Source organism: Pan troglodytes, chromosome 21 (genome assembly GCF_028858775.2).
Source record: "Pan troglodytes isolate AG18354 chromosome 21, NHGRI_mPanTro3-v2.0_pri, whole genome shotgun sequence".
Classification (NCBI taxonomy): domain Eukaryota; kingdom Metazoa; phylum Chordata; class Mammalia; order Primates; family Hominidae; genus Pan; species Pan troglodytes.
This window is the reverse complement of record NC_072419.2, coordinates 47,726,064-47,743,245: the sequence shown is the minus strand read 5'-3', so window position 1 is coordinate 47,743,245 and position 17,182 is coordinate 47,726,064. Positions and strand designations below refer to the sequence as shown.

The 17,182-nt window shown below is 42.5% G+C and overlaps 1 protein-coding gene across 9 annotated transcripts in view; it reads left to right on the top strand.

Moving 5' to 3' along the window:
* Positions 1 to 17,182, top strand: part of CHD6 (chromodomain helicase DNA binding protein 6) — a 210,132-nt gene that overhangs the window by 138,064 nt on the left and 54,886 nt on the right. For all 9 annotated transcript variants that reach the window (XM_054674526.2, XM_054674524.2, XM_016937925.4 and 6 more), the window contains 2 exons: positions 739 to 934; positions 16,808 to 16,972. In XM_054674526.2, the coding sequence (XP_054530501.1) occupies positions 739 to 934; positions 16,808 to 16,972 (361 nt within the window). The remainder of the gene's footprint in view (positions 1 to 738; positions 935 to 16,807; positions 16,973 to 17,182) is intronic.

Genomic DNA, 17,182 nt, shown 5'->3' with positions numbered 1-17,182 from the left:
CTTGATTTTCCACACAGTTGTATGCCTTCTCAATGATATTCAGCTTTACTTTCCTACTTTATTTTCCTCTAACTATTCATCAGTTCCTTCACCCCACACACACACCTCAAAAACCTTTCCTGTGATTTATGCTTGGCAATGTACTACTGTCCAGAAGACCTTGGTTTCAGCTATAAACTTGGAGGTTTTGCTGTGCACCTCCAAAGCTTTGAGGAACTTGGTAGGCTAGAAGTGACATAAAAGGACTGCCTCACAGTTTAATCTTCTTACCATTTCTGGTTTACCCTAAAGTAGCTGGAAACTGATGAAAACTCTGAGTCCTTTTTGTGAGCACTACTCAAAGTAGATGGGAAAGGCTTTTGTTTGTTTTTCCTGGTCTTATGCTTAAATTTAAGTATAAACTGGGAATACTTGAGAGAATAAGTTGCTTGGGCTATGGGGATCAGTATTTTATGATTTAATTCTTCTAGTCCTTCTTAGTTTACAGCTGGTTTTTTTTGCTTTGTTTTGTTTTTTTGTTTTGTTTTGTTTTGAGAGGGGGGCATTTTGCAATACAGTTTTAAGTGTCTGCCCTGCTGCATATGTAGGGGGCAGGATTCCTTCTAGACTGCTGTCATTTGGTCCAAATTTAGAAGTGAGGGATTTAAGGCCATCAGTCGACAGCTTCCTGCATTTTGTGCTGTTCTCCATTGAAGTCATGATTAACGCCTGGGCTTTCGTTCATTTGGGTCCCCTCAGATACACCTATGAGCGAATTGATGGGCGAGTACGGGGAAACCTGCGCCAGGCAGCCATCGACCGGTTCTGTAAGCCAGATTCAGACCGCTTTGTCTTTCTTCTGTGCACCAGAGCGGGAGGCCTGGGGATCAATCTCACAGCTGCTGATACCTGCATCATATTTGATTCTGACTGGAACCCACAAAATGACTTGCAGGTAACCACTAGGATGATTGCTGTTTACCTTAGCTGCCCTGGATCCCAGAACATCATGATAGGGCCTGGCTTGGCTGCAGAGCATCCGTGATGCTCTATGCTATGGTGTCAGCTGGATGACAGGCTTAGGGCCTTGGTCAGGGGGTGAAACTGGATGAAAAGTAAATGTCGACCCTTCCGACTAATTAGAGAGTGTGGTTCTTTCCGTTAAATCAAATGATGTTTCACAGTGGTAGCCTCCAGATATAGACTAGAACTACTAATTATTATTATTATCAGAAATAAAGATACTAATCTTGACTAATGCTCTAATTCTTGATATGTAGACGATTCGGGCATTTTCACTCAGTTTGTTGGTTAAGATGGTCATGTGTCATGTACAGTAAACGAGTTAACCCAGAGGGGTGGGAAAGTTCCATGGCGTGGCAGGGGCAACAGTGGCAGCCTCACTAGTTCCTTTGTTCTCCACACAGTGCAACACATTAGAGTTTATATGTGTCCAGTTAAGTGGCTTTATGGATTCTATTTTCTGGTTTTAGCCAAACTAATAACCGGTGGCTTTAAAAGATTACTGCAAAGATTGGAGTTGATATATTTTTTAAAAGCTAACATAAACAAGCAAGAAAATGGCAGGGTCCAGTTTGGAGTTCTTCATCAACCCTGTTTCAAAGTAAAAACAATGGCATTCTAACTATATGGGACGTGAAGTCAGCCAAAAAGATTCTAACTTGTCAATAAGACTATATGGAATATAGATTTACAGCCATTATCATTAATGAAGAACTTCATCTTAAGTGTATATTGCATATATCTTGAGATATTTACTAACACTAGGATTATGGGTATGTGGTGAAGAAGGTGGGTGGGTGGCTCAAAACCTTTTTCATAATACAGGTGATTGATCAAAAGAAGTTTGGAGGCTGCTGTTTGACAGGATTCAAGAGGTACTCTAGGGGATACTGCAAGAGAAGGGATGCAGGGAAGAGGGCACTAAGCCAATGGGTATCTGGGCTTCTTCTCTACCCACCCACTCCTACAGAGTTGTTGCTTTGTCTATTCCTTTCTTTTTTTTTTTTTTTTTTTGAGACAGAGTCTCACTCCATTCCCCCAGGGTGGAATGCAGTGCGGCGATCTCAGCTCACTGCAACCTCTGCCTGCCAGGTTCAAGCGATTCTCTTGCCTCTTGCCTCAGCCTCCTGCGTAGCTGGGATTACAGGGGCCTGCCACCACGCCTGGCTAATTTTTGTATTTTTAGTAAAGATGGGATTTTGCTATGTTGGGCATGCCGGTCTTGAACTCCTGACCTCAGGTGATCCGCCCGCCTCGGCCTCCCAAAGTGGTGGGATTAGAGGTGTCAGCCACTGCACCCGGCCCTTTGTCTTTTTCATTTGATGAGTTTCCACATAAACTTGTGTTTGAAGAAAGCAGCCTACTAGTTGAAAACTAGTGCTTTAAATTAAGTTAGTGATGGTTAAAACTCTGAAAATAATGGCCGGGCATGGTGGCTTATACCTGTAATCCCGGCACTTTGGGAGGCCGAGGCAGGCGGATCACAAGGTCAGGAGATTGAGACCATCCTGACTAATACAGTGAAACCCCGTCTCTACTAAAAATACAAAAAAAAATTAGCCAGGCGTGGTGGGTGCCTGTAATCCCAGCTACTCGGGAGGCTAAGGCAGGAGAATGGCATGAACCCACGAGGCGGAGCTTGCAGCGAGCCGAGATTGTGCCACTGCACTCCAGCCTGGGCAACAGAGCGAGACTCAGTCTCAAAAAAAAATACTGAAAATATTTCATGGTATACATCATAAAGTAAACTATGTTCAACATGCAACCTCAAAGAAAACCAGTGATCTCAAAGAAAACCAGTGATTATAACTAGCTTACCATCTTTCTACTGGTGAAAAGATGGCTGAATATGAGTTGCTGGATGTAATGAATAACCCATTTTTAAAGGAGTAACACACTCAACACTAAAATAATAATAAGCAAAAACTAATATTTGATCAGCTCACTATCAAGAACCTACTTACGACAATGATACAGATTAAGGGGTGGAAAATGATTGCCTTTTGGCCTGCTGCCCGTTTTTAAAAATAGTTTTATTGGAATATAATCACACCCGTTTATAAGTATATAATCTGTGGCTGCTTTCATGTTACAGTGGCAGAATTGAGTAGTTGCAACAGAGACCTCATAGCCAACAAAACCTAAAATATTTACTATCAGGCCCTTTTCAGATTTTTGCCAACCCCAAAACATGATTTCTTAAGTCCTTGACAGTTACAAAGTTTTCGGCTTCTTTGTGATGCTCACCTGACTGTGAGGCATGGCAGCTGGAAGAATAGTGGCACAGGAAACCAAAGTTGAATGGCCAGTTTGAGGACACCTCGGCTGGACATGCCTGAAGCGATATCCAGGAGGATCAGTGGAAGCATGGGGCTGGCAACAGCTCATGGCCAGAGGCAAACATTTTGGAATGACCATGCTTCACCTAGGTGAAGTCTACACATTACCAGTTGAATAGGTGCAATGCCATGGGAAAAGCAAGAACGTGAATATTCAAACCTAGTGGAGAAGGCAAAGTCATCTGAGGTGACTGATTTATATGTGTAGCAACCAGAGAAGTTGGGTGGGACTGTCCAGAATAAGGGTCTTGGATGAAGGGAGAAGCTTTGGAGTAGCTGTTCTCAATGTCCACTGCTGGGGAGCTGGCAAGAGATGAATTAAGGAATAGCAGTGAAGTCCAAACTGAAATTGGATAGTGTGAACTTTATTAGTATGTTGAGTCAGTTTCTGAACTTCCTCTAATGCTCAGCCTGAATGAAGAAACGAAGAAGACCAGCACTGAGGAAGATCCAAGGTGGAAGATGCAGGGTGGGAGTTCGTAAGGAGAATGCAGCAAAAGGTTACTGTGTGAGAGAGAACATTTGTACAACTTGGAAGGAATCATCCTTTTTTTTTTTTTTAAAGTCTAGCCAGTCTAGGTAGAGATGAAAGAATTGAGAAATGTAGAGCAGTTTTAGGACAGGGGACTAGAAGAGTGGCTATTAGTTAGTGGGACTGGTGGGCTATAAAAAAGATGTGATAGAGAGAGGAAGGTCCAAATTCTGTGTCTCCCACAGAGATGGAGCAAGGTTCTTGCTTGCTTGGTGTGATGAGGAAGAGAGCAAGAGGGCTTTCCAAAAGCAAGAGGGCTGGAGACTGTCCACAGAATGATGCACACTCCCCACACAAACACACACATTCCCACGCCCCTTGGCATTTGCCCTTGCACCCACGTGCTGTAAATATAGAATATTTACTCCAGAGAGAGTGTGGAGGCTGGGACGCTGACATCATTGTGTTCCTCTTCCCAAATCCTCCTGTCCTCCTCTTGCTTTCCAGAAAATGAAGGCACAGGTTCATTAGGATCCAGGATAGAAACTGGGTACTACTTAGGAATAACAAAAGAGATTAAAGTTAGCACTGAGAGATCTTAGCAATATTACTGTTTTATCTGGACTATTAAAGGAAAACCAATTTTTACGTCCCCTTAATGGGGAGATTTTATCTAGAGTCAGGTAAGTGCCACACCCTCTCTCAAACCTTGAATATGTCTGTATTCGCATCAATGTGTGTACAAAATTGAAGGTTATCAGTTTGCCTTTTCTCACCATCATTTAGAAGACAGAGGCTCTAATTTAGTCCTGGCATATCAGCAGCAGCAAGTGTTGTCTAGGTTTCCCATAACACCTAAGGTTAAGAAGTGGCACAGGATGATAACAGTAGCCTGAGAAGGAAAGACAAAGGAAAAACTGGGTTTTTATCTTCTTTCTTCTTAGGAGTAGGCCACTGTTGCTGCTACCCCTGAAGGCAAAGGCAGACCTCTTGGGAATAACATGCTATCATGCCCCCCTCAGAGACCACAAACCTTCCTCTTCCATTGTTCTGTGATACTTCTGCTTCTTATTCTCTGGGGGACTTTTTGCATCTGGAGGCAAGAGATCCTTAGGGTTGAAGAGGGTTCAAGATAACAGTGGTGGGCTGCACAGTTCTGCGTCCTTCCTGCTGCTAAGGTCCCTGAAGGCAGAATTCAGAAAGTGTGGGAGCAGATGTCCTGGCCAAGAGCACAGCCACAAGATAATGCAGCTGCTGCATGTCTGCAGGATTTTGGAAGTCAGTTGGGAGTCCAGAGTGAGGAGACAGGCCCTTTCCACAATCGCCAGAAGCAGGACTCAGGAAAGTCCCACACTGCTCCGAGGGGAAGAGGTATTGGACCCCTGTGCCTCTTCCTCTGCTGCCACCACGTTGCTTGCACCCCCTATTTCTTATCTAATTTTATTTTTTCAGAAGACAGGATCTCGCTGTTATCCAGGCTAGAGTGCAGTGGCTCGAAGTCAGTTCACTGCAGCCTCCACCCACCTTAGCCTCCCGAATAGCTGGAGTTATAGTCACGAGCCCCATGCCTGGCTAATTTTTGTAATTTTTGTGGAGAAGAGGTTTCAACATGTTACCTAGGCTGGTCTTGAACTCCTGAGCTCAAGTGATCCACCCACCTCAGCCTCCCAAAGTGCTGAGATTACAGGCATGAGCCACCACGCCCCACCTACATCCCCTATTTCTTGACAGTGCGTGTGTCTGGAGTTTGGAGGATTGCACCTGTTGAGTCTTCTTTGCCATGAGAAAGTAATAATTTGTAAATGTATACACAAATACTATACTATGTAGTCATTTATTCAGTGACTATCTCTTGATCACTGGGACATGCCAGGTGTTACTTAAAGTATTGGAGAGACACTGGTGAGCTAGACTGACAGTTTTATTTCAGTAGGATAGGCAGACAATAAATGAGGAAAAATAAGATAATTACAGATAAGCAGTATTTACTGCAAAGAAAATAAAATAAGGGGATAAGAATGATGGAAGTTGGGGCTGGGCGCGGTGGCTCATGCCTGTAATCCCAGCACTTTGGGAGGCCGAGGCGGGCAGATCACCTGAGGTCAGGAGTTCAAGACCAGCCTGGCCAATATCGTGAAATGCTGTCTCTACTAAAAATACAAAAATTAGCCAGGCGTTGGTATGGGCACCTGTAATCCCAGCTACTTGGGAGGCTGAGGCAGGAGAATTGCTTGAACCTGGGAGGTGGAGGTTGCACTGAGCCAAGATCATGCCATTGCACTCCAGCCTGGGCAACAAGAGCAAAACTCCATCTCCAAAAAAAAAAAAAGAATGATAGGAGTTGGTTGCCCTGATTTAGAAAGAGTGGTCTAGGAAGACTTCTTTAAGAAGATGACATTTGAGCAGAAATAATGAAAAGGATCTAAAATTATGAGATAAGAAGGAAGAATATTCCAGACAAAACAAAGAGTATGACCATGTAGAGTGGGATGTGAATAGGCGGCAAGTCTGAAGCACAGGATGGGACAGGCACTTATTACACAGCACCAGTCCTAAATAGAATGAGTCACGTTCCTTTTGAGTATGCCGCTGCCTCTCCTTGTCAATGTCCTCTTTTTTTTTTTTTTAACTCCTTTCTGCTGCCCAAAAGCACCCCTTTCCCATTCTGTGAATTCATCTGTCCTTCCTGTTCTCAGCTAGTTCTTGACTGACTTATCTGACAGATTTAACCCCAGAGAGGGTCTTGTTATGTTGACAGCCCAGGCTGGTCTCAAACCCCTGGCCTCAAGCAGTCCTGCCTCAGACTCCCAAGGTGCTGGGAAGATGGGCGAGAGCCACAACACCCAGCCTTTTTTTTTTTTTTTTTTTTTCATTGTCAGAACATCGTTATTCATTTCTCTTTGGCTTTTGTCCACCCCAGATGTATTAAAAAATAAAGAAGAAATTGTGAGCACTATAATTAGAGCACTATAATTTTCTCCAGGGATTAGGGCTGGGGGATTATAGCACCACTGCCCCCTAGTTGTGTTTTACTCCAAAGGTTTTTATATGTATACCTTTGCTGATGGATTTCCCTTGGACTTCATCTGAGTTCCTGGCCCTAGTTCTGAATGTTTCTTTCTCTATCTCATGTTTTTTTTGGTTGAGTTCTCTTAGGAAAATAAAGAATGGTTTGAGATTTGACTGTAAAATGATGAGTCTCTTAAATGTGATGGGACTTATCCTGTTGTCCTTCAGGTAAGTCATCTTGGGGGAGAACATGTTTATTTCTATGTAATTTAGCTGCTTGTGGCCTCGGCTCTCCCAAACAGGGGTTTATTTTTCTCAGTTAACAAGTCCAGAGGTAGGCAGTTGAGGACTAGTGAGGCGACATCATAGTGTCATCGGAGTCCCGGGTTCCTCCTGTCTTTCTACTCCACTGGCCTCAGTATGTGTGGTTTACAGCCTCTTGGTTCCATCCCAGAAAGGAAAAATAAGGAAAGCAGGCATGTTGGTTTTTACAGGAAAGCAGAACTTTGGCACATATCTTCAGGAGGTTCTGTTACACCTCGTTGTCTAGGACTGTGTTACCTGGCCATCCCTGGGAGGCTGGGAGTGGTTTCGGTTGAACATGTTGCTGCCCTGTACAAGAGTCAGAGTTCTGGCAGTGAGCAAGAAAGAGATGGATGCTACGAAGGCCATTAGCAGTGTCTGCAGGGCTCCTCCATCAGATCTTTTGCTCAGAACTTTTCAACTCCCTCTTGTAATTTACCCTCAACACCATATGAGCCAGAAAAAGAAATCAGGGTCAGTACTTAAGGGCCGTATAAGATTACTGTCTTGAAGGTCTCATAAACCATATTGTTCACCATGATCACTTCCTTAATTTGCAGAATCATTCATCAAACCTTCTCCCAGTAGCAGAGATTTGCTACTGCTAAAGATAAAGAAAGAAGGTCCAGCAACGAATTATAATAGCCAAAGACTATACAACTCAATTGTTCAGCAATAGATGACTAATTGAATAAACTGTAATATATTCAGCTTTGAAAAAAGAATGAAGAATATCACTATATCCTGCTATACCCTGGATTGTACCCTGGATATATTGTTAAGTGGGGAAAAAAATAAGGTGGAAAAAGTTTGTACTGTATGCTAGCATTTATCTTAAAAGGCTGTGTGTCTTTGTCCCTTCCCTACCAAGGGTAAAAATAAAACAAACTGTGTGTGTTTTTGTTTTTGTTTTTTTGGGATGGAGTCTTGCTGTGTTACCCAGGCTGGAGTGCAGTGACGCAACCTCGGCTCACTGCAACCTCCACCTCCTGGGCTCAAGCAATTCTCCTGCCTTAGCCTCCCAAGTAGTTGGAATTACAGACACGCGCCACCACACCCAGCTAATTTTGTATTTTTAGTAGAGACGGGGTTTCACCATGTTGGCCAGGCTGGTCTCGAACTCCTGACCTTGTGATCCACCCACCTCAGCCTCCCAAAGTGCTGGGATTACAGTCGTGACCCACCACGCCCAGCCTACAAACTTTGTTTTTAAATGGTTACCTTTAGAGAACAGGATGGAAGTGACAGGGAAAGAAGCTGGTTTTTCCAAATATGCTGTTTTGTGTATTTGACTTTGGAACCATTTTAAGCATTTTACTTCATTATTAAAACAAAATTAATTTTTTTAACCTTTTTTAAAAGTTGCAAAAATTATGTAGAATTCCAATGTACACTTCACCCAGCTTCCCTTAATGTTGACATTTTATATAACCGTAGTATAATGATTGAAACCAAGAAAGCAACATTGATATGATACTCTTTAACTAATCTACAGACCTTATTCATATTCATTCCTTCAGTTTCCTAGAAATATTTTTTTTCTGGCCCAGTATCCACATTCCATTTAGAAGTTGTGACTCCCTAACCTTCTGCAGTCTGTGACAATTCCTTTGTCTTTCCTTATCTTTCATGACCTTGACACTTTTGAAGGGTACTGACCAGTTGTTTTGTGGACTGTTCTCAGTTTGTATTTGCCTGATGTTTTCTTACGGTGAGATATGAGGTTATACATTTTAGGCAAGAGTATCATAGAAATCATATTATGTCCTCCTCAGTGCATTGTATCAGGGGATGCGTGATATGAATACATCTTATTACTCGTGATGTAACTTTGATTACTTGGTTAACGTGCCATCTGCCAAGTTTCTCCACCATAAAATAACTGTATTTATCTCTAAAAATTAGTATCTTCTGAGTGAATATTTTGAGACTCTATCCTGTTTTTCATCCTACTTCTGTCCATTAATTTTAGCTTCCATCAATGGTTCTTGCTTTCAGTAAATTATTACCATGGTGTTTAGCTAATGGTAGTTTTCTATTCTCATCATCCCTTCTACATTTATTAGTAAGAATTCTATTATAACGAAGTTGTCCTTTGTCTCCCATTTATTTATATCAGTATTGACTTGTGGATTTTGTTTTATTTTATAATCCATTACTCTATTTATTTTGTTTTCAGGTTGTCCAGATTTGGCCGTTGGTAGCTCCTTTACATTGGCTTCTGTGTTTTTTTGACATGCTCCCATTGTTTTTTGAGTGCTTCCTTACGGTTCAAGTCCATGTTACATTTTTCGTGCCCCCACGTTGGAATTGACCATTCTCCAACGATCCTTGATTTCTTTTACTTGAGAACAGCATTTAGAAACCAAACTCTGGCTACTAGGTATGCCCACTGCTACTAGATTGTTATTGCTTCTAGACCCTCTGTGCACATGGAGCTAGGAAACAGATGTATACATACTTAAGCAAGCACTCATACCACACAGCTATATTTATTCTGTATATATTCATCCATAGTGAATTTTCTAATTACAGTGCAGCATCACAGGGTTCATTATAGTCTCCTCCTCTTCCTTATTTGTAACTTCTTTCTCTGGCAGGATGAAGCCTGGACCTTGTTATCATAACACAGTATATTTACTCATTTATTTCATCCTAGTATACACATCAAGTAGTTTTAGAATTGCTAACCCATATTTTGTGAAAAATACATTTACCAGAATATAATGTTGGTCTGTAGTGGGTTTTTTGGTCTTTAGTATTACAGTATATAATCAGAATACTATTTGCCAAAGTTGCTTAGTTTAGTTATTTTCTTCACGACCTGCTTCAGTGTGGTTAAATTAATAGGGGGAAACATCAATTCCTAAAACTCAAAAGCAAAATGAAACAATTGAATCTAGCTGTGTATCAAGTGAATAGCTTACAACTCACAGAAAAGGATTATTTCAAGGGTCTGTATTTCATATGTTTATACATTTTTATTTCTATATAATTTCATTTTGCAACTCCAGTGTACCCTTTATCCAGATTCACCAGCTGTGTTTACATTTTGCCTCGACTCTATCATTTTTGCCCTTTCTCACTCTCTCCTTTGTGTCTCTGTCCCTTTCTTTCTCTGAGTACATGCATAGGCACACATCACTTTTTGTCTGAGCTATTTGAGAGTAAGTTGCAGGCATTGTACCCCCTTGTCCCCTAAATACTTTCAGTGTGTATTTCACTAAGTACAAGGACTTTCTCTTGTATATTCACAGTTCAGTTCTCAGAATCAAGATATAAAAATACTATTCTCCAATCCACAGTTCATATTCAAGTCTTATCATTTGTTTCAACATATTTTATAGCTGTCATTTCCCCAGTCCAGGATTCAGTCCAGGGTCACCCATTACCTTTAGCTGTCATGTCCCTTTAGTCTTAGTTAATCTGGATCAGTTCCTCAGTTTTTCTTTTTATTTTATGACCTTCAAGTTTTTGAAGAGTACTGGCCAGTTTTTTTGTAGGTTGTCCCTCCGTTTGATTTGTCTGTATTTCCTCAGGATTGGATCTAGGTTTAGTACTACCACAGAACTGACACAGCCATCTCAATATATCACATCAGGAATAACATGGTGTCCATTTGTCTGATGATGGTAACTTTGATCACTTAGTACAGTGATGTCTGTCAGATTTCTCCACTTATAAAGTTTCTGTTTTTCCCTTTGAAAATAATAAGTAATTTTGGAGAAATAAATTGGAACTGTACCTGTTCCTCATCAAAGTATCACCCATTGGTTTTAGCATCCATTGATTATTTTTGGCTGAATCGGTCATCACTTTGATGGTTACAAAGTGATGATTTTCTAACTGTTGCTCTGCACTGGTTAGTTAGCATTCTACTGTAAGGAAGAGTGTTCCCTTTTTCTCCCATTTATTTATTTTATGTCAATATGAATACATGGGTTCTTTTTTTATTTAGTGAGTTATAATCTGTTACTATCTTTATTTCGATGTTCTCTTCATATAGTTCTAGACTTAGCCAGTGGGAGTCTCTTTGAGCTTTAAGTGTTATTCTCGTATGTCTCCCTCGTTCTTTGAGGAATTTCTTACATCTGACACAGTAATATGTTTCAGGCTTAGTCTATACTTTCTCTACCACAGCCCTAACTACAGTTAGCCATTTCTCTAGCACACTGTGGCTCTGTTGTATAGGTAATGGTTTTTAGCAATCAAGATTCAGGAGTTGGGTGTGTTCATTGCTACTGCAATGATGTTTCTTCTAGGCCCTCTCAGTGGACATAGCTGGAAGACACACAGAAAGAGAGACTATAAATATGCATATGTGTAAATATATGTATTCATTTGTATATGTGTGTATAGACACAAATGCATACGTAAACATGCATATCCGTATCTATTTCTGTACCTTTATGTATATGTATGTGTGTATATAAATACACATGTACACCTAACCATGAGTTAATACTGACACCTCCAATTCATTCTAGCACCACAGAGTTTATTTTAGTTTTCCTCCTTTCCATATTTATAATTTCCTTCTCCAACAGTGAAAGCCCTTACTCCTGCTACCCCCGGTATCTTTACTTATTTGCTGAAACCTAGATTAAACAGAAAGTAGTTTCAGGATTGCTAACCTTGCAACTACAGAAAATAAACCTACTTTCAAGTGTGTATTTAAAACACTATACATACTTAGCAGGATATATCCCTAAGTGGCTGGGGAGAGAAAAATCTTGAAATTTTTTTGGTAATTATGTTTCGAGTGAGTTGTAATGGTATTGGTTTTCTGAAAATGTCATATTGTGGGACAAATCAAATGAGTACTGATATTGATGTGGTTGAAAATTGAGTTTTTCAACATGATTAAAGAAATACAGATGTGAGGTTGATGAAACTAAAATTCTTCAGTCATAATTTGAACTAAAAATATCAGTATGACCTCATGATGTATTTTGTCTTATATATGCATAGGTTTATATACACTCTGCACACACAAACACTTCCTATATTTGCCCACTGAGTAGGCACTAGAAACCATGATCATCCCTAGTAGCAGGGACCACCTCTAGGGTATCCAGATTGTTGTCTGTAAGTTTTCTACCCCTGTCTATGGCTGGACTGTTTCTTAGCCACTTGCCCTGCAGCCTGGCGAGAGAGAGGAAAAGTTAGCTTTTCCCATGCTATGAAGACCTTTGCTCTGGTCTTCCTGGTGGCCCTGCTGTGCACAGAGACCCCAGGGTCTGTTCTGTTGCCCATGCTTGGTGGCCTCACACATAAGCTCTTGCCTGCCAGCTATGTGCTCCTTTCTCAGTGGGGTCTGGGTCTCCCCGGAAGTGACCAGGATTGTTGAGTCTAAGAAAGTGACAGTGGAGAACAAGTTCTGCCTTCCCTCCTGCCCCCAAGAACAACCTGGTAAACCAGGATGTATTGGTTCATTTTCACACTGCTGATAAAGACATACCGGGGACTGGGACGAAAAAGAAGTTTAATTGGACTTACAGTTCCACATGGATGGGGAGGACTCAGAATCATGGCAGGAGGCGAAAGGCTCTTCTTACATGGAAGCGGCAAGAGAAAATGAGGAAGAAGCAAAAGCAGAAACCCCTGATGAGCCCATCAGATCTCATGAGACTCATTAACTATCGTGAGAATTGCATGGAAAAGACCAGCCCCCATGATTCAGTTACCTCCCCGCTGAGTCCCTCCCACAGTGTGGGAATTCTGGGAGATACAATTCAAGTTGATATTTGGATGGGGACACAGCTAAATCGTATCACTCTGCCCCTGGCCCCTCCAAATCTCATGTCTTCACATTTCATGCCTTCCCAACAGTCCCCCAAAGTCTTAACTCATTCAGCATTAACCCAAAAGTCCACAGTCCAAAGTCTCATCTGAGACAAGGCAAGTCTCTTCCGCCTATGAGCCTGTAAAATCAAAAGCAAGTTAATTACTTTCTAGATATGATTTGGATACAGGTATTGGGTAAATACAGCCATTCCAAATGGGAGAAATTGGCCAAAACAAAGGGGGCCCATGCAAGTCCAAAATCCACCGGAGCAGTGAAATTTTAAGGCTCCAAAATGATCTCCTTTGACTTCAGGTCTCTCATTCAGGTCATGCTGATGCAAGAGGTAGTCTTGGGCAGCTCCACACCTGTGCCTTTGCAGGGTACAGCCTCCCTCCCAGCAGCTTTCTTGGGCTGGCATTGAGTGTCTGTGGCTTTTCCAGGCACACAGTGCAAACTGTCAGTGGATCTACAGTTCTGGGTCTGGAGGATGGTGCCCCTCTTCTCACAGCTCCACTAGCCAGTGACCAAGTAGGGACTCTGTGTGGGGGCCCCGACCCCACATTTCCCTTCCGCACTGCTCTAGCAGAGGTTCTCCATGAGGGCCCCACCTCTGCAGCAAACTTTTGCTTGGACATCCAGGCATTTGCATACATCTAAAATTTAAATGGAGGTTCCCAAACCTCAATTCTTGACTTCTGTGCACCCTCAGGCTCAACACCACGTGGAAGCTGCGAAGGTTTGGCGCTTTCACCCTCTGAAGCCACAGCCTGAGCTGTACGTTGGCCCCTTTCAGCCATGGCTGGAACAGTTGGGACAGGGCAACAAGTCCCTAGGCTGCACACAGCACAGGGACCCTGGGCCCAGCCCACAAAACCACTTTTTCCTCCTGGGCCTCCGAGCCTGTGATGGGAGGGGCTGCCATGAAGATCTCTGACATGGCCTAAAGACGTTTTCCCCATGCTCTTGGGGATTAACGTTAGGCTCCTTGTTACTTATGCAAATTTCTGTAGCCAGCTTGAATTTCTCCCCAGAAAATTGATTTTTCTTTTCTATCGCATAGTCAGGCTGCAAATTTTCCAAATTTTTCTTCTTTCCTTCCCTTATAAAACTGAATGTTTTTAACAGAACCTAAGTCACCCCTTGAATGCTTTGCTGCTTAGAAATTTCTCCCACCAGATACCCTAAATCATCCTTCTCAAGTTCAAAGTTCCGCAAATCTCGAGGGCAGGGGCAAAATGCCACTGGTCTCATTGCTTAAATGTAACAAAAGTCACGTTTGCTCCAGTTCCCAACAAGTTCCTCATCTCCTTCTGAGACCACTTCAGCCTGGACCTTATTGTCCATATCTCTGCCAGCATTTTGGGCAAAGCCATTGAACAAGTCTGTAGGAGGTTCCAAGCTTTCCCACATTTTATCTCCTTCTGAACCTTCCAAACTGTTCCAACCTCTGCCTATTACCCAGTTCCAAAGTCGCTTCCACATTTTCGGGTATCTTTTCAGCAACGCCCTGCTTTACTGGTACCAATTTACTGTATTAGTTCGTTTTCATACTGCTAATAAAGGCATATCCAAAACTGGGAACAAAAAAAGGTTTAATTGGACTTACAGTTCCACATGGCTGGGGAGGCCTCAGAATCATGGCAAGAGGCGAAAGGCTGTTCTTACATGGCGGCGGCAAGAGAAAAATGAGGAAGAAGCAAAAGTAGAAATCCCTGATAAACACATCAGATCTCATTAACTATCACTAGAATAGCACTGGAAAGACTGGCCCCCGTGATTCAGTTACCTCCCTGCTGGCTCCCTCCCACAACACATGGGAATTCTGGGAGATAAATTCCAGTTGAGATTTGGATGGTGACACAGCCAAATCGTATCACAGAAATATGCAAATTTTGGGCACCAAGATGAACTTCAAGCTTTCTTATTGCAAGGAGGACCTCTGTAACACAGTGGGCCAAGTGGCAGGAGGTGCCTGGGATCCACCCTCCTTTAGCCCTGCTTTGATGGCCATTTCCTGTACCCCTGCCCCAGTGGCCTCTCTTCTGTCCCAGTACTTACTGGGCTTCTTAGTCTTTGGGCCGCTTTAGTACGGAGTATAGGAATTCTGGTGTCATTTTCAGCCATGAGGTTAGGGGAAGAATGTGGGCAGGGCATGGGTGGGGGCTTCCATATCCAGGGATTCTGGCACTGGGTGAGTCCCTTATGGGCAAACATAGGATTCCTGCTTAGACTTACCCCTTTCTCTGGGCCCAGTAACTTCAAATGCAACTCAAACAGCCTGGCCTCAGACACAGGGGACCCATTGCTTGCAATTCTGGACTCCAGGATCAAGATCATGGGGCAGGAGCAGAAGTCCAAGGCTCCAGACTTGCTCTGCCACTAACTCACAGAGGAGCAAGGGCCACATGTCTTACTGCTCTGGGCCAAGATAAGGAAGGACCTGGGGTGTCCAGTGATACCTGCAGGGCTCACTCACATGGCATGGCCACCTCTTCCTCTCAGTGTCAGTAATCACCCCTCTGCTTGCTTACTCAGGGAGAAAAAACATTCCCGCTAAAAGAGACTAGGACTCCTGGAAACAAAATGGCTGAAGCCAGGTCTGGACAGGAAATGTACAAGAGGAGTGTGGAATACGTTGAAAGCAAGGGAACTATTGAAAGACTACCAGTCTTTGATATAACATACAAACATAAATGTACACATATCCATACCTATTTCTATATCTGTGTGAGTATGTGTATGTATATGTGTGTATATATACATATACACCTAACCATGAGTTCATACTGATACCTTCCGTCCATTCAAATACTGCAGAGTTGATTCTCGTCTTCCTTTTTTCCACATTTGACTAGGTCATGTTGAAGGAACTCAGGAGCCAACTTAGGCTCCCATGAGCCAAATGTGAACAGCAATAAGAATAATAACTGCAGTGCAGTAAAACATGGCAGATATATTTAAATGCATGCCTTCATTGTATCCCATAAAGAAGTAATAAAAAAAATTTCATTGGTCACTTTTTGGGATGTTATTTTGGAAACTGATTAAATAAAGAGAAAGAAATATTTATCTTGTCCCTCCTATATGAACTATACATTAGGGTAGCCCCTGATGAATTAACAGATCTAGGCAATGATCATCAATTCAAAAGAAAGATGACCAGATACCATCTGCCTCTTGGTGTACATTCAGATGCTCAAATCTTAAGCTGATCAGGTTCCAAGGTGGAACTCCTAGTTTAGAGAAAATACAGGAAATAAAGGTACCTGTTCAGTGACACAGCAGAAATGCAGTTGTTTTTAAGTGTGGCAATGATAATAATATATATTTTACAAGAGTTTGTATCTTTAGAAATGTGTATTGAAATATGTAAGAATGAAACAGTATGATGCTTAGGATTTACTTCCTAACAATCTGGGAGGGTGGAGTGTGGTAAAAATAAACAAGATTGTCCGTAAGAGGTCATTATACTTTCCTATATTTTGATCTATGTTTGAAAATTTCAGTAGCAAAATTTTAAAAATAAATTTTCAGTGCTACCAGCTCTGAAGCATATCTTCCAAGAGGACAGGACAGCATCCTGGGAATGTGTGCCACTCACAAGTTGCCTTGCACAGACCACAGCAGGGCGGGGGCACAGGATGGGACAGCATGTCCTTCTCATTGCTTTATCCCTGGCACACAGTAGTCAGTACACAATGGGAGAAGAAATGAGTAGCCACGGAGGATGGCAGCCAACCTTTGGGTATAAATTCTGTTCTGAAATCAGTCCTGTTACTTGTAACCGAGAGTTGGCCACTCACACCACATGACATTTAAGCACTCCCCTATTCCCAGGGTTGCTGCCGTTTATACATACAGTGACGTGATGCATATGACTCTTCTTCTTCCCAGGCTCAGGCCCGATGTCACCGCATAGGCCAAAGCAAAGCTGTGAAGGTGTATCGCCTCATCACTCGAAATTCCTACGAGCGCGAGATGTTTGACAAGGCCAGCCTAAAGCTGGGGCTGGACAAGGCTGTTCTTCAGGACATCAACCGAAAGGGCGGCACCAATGGGGTGAGTGTGATGGGCCTGCTCTGGAGTCTTAAGGAACATTGGTCGCACAGCCCAGGCAGGCTTCTCTTCTTATAGCTGTTTAAGGGTTCACTTTCGCTGCATTGAGCCAGCCCTCACATCATTATTGGGTAATTCCCTACAACGGGGCATCGTTAAGAGTCAGGTGTCTGTGTTTTCTGGGTGGTTAAAGGAAATCCGTAGAAGCAGTTA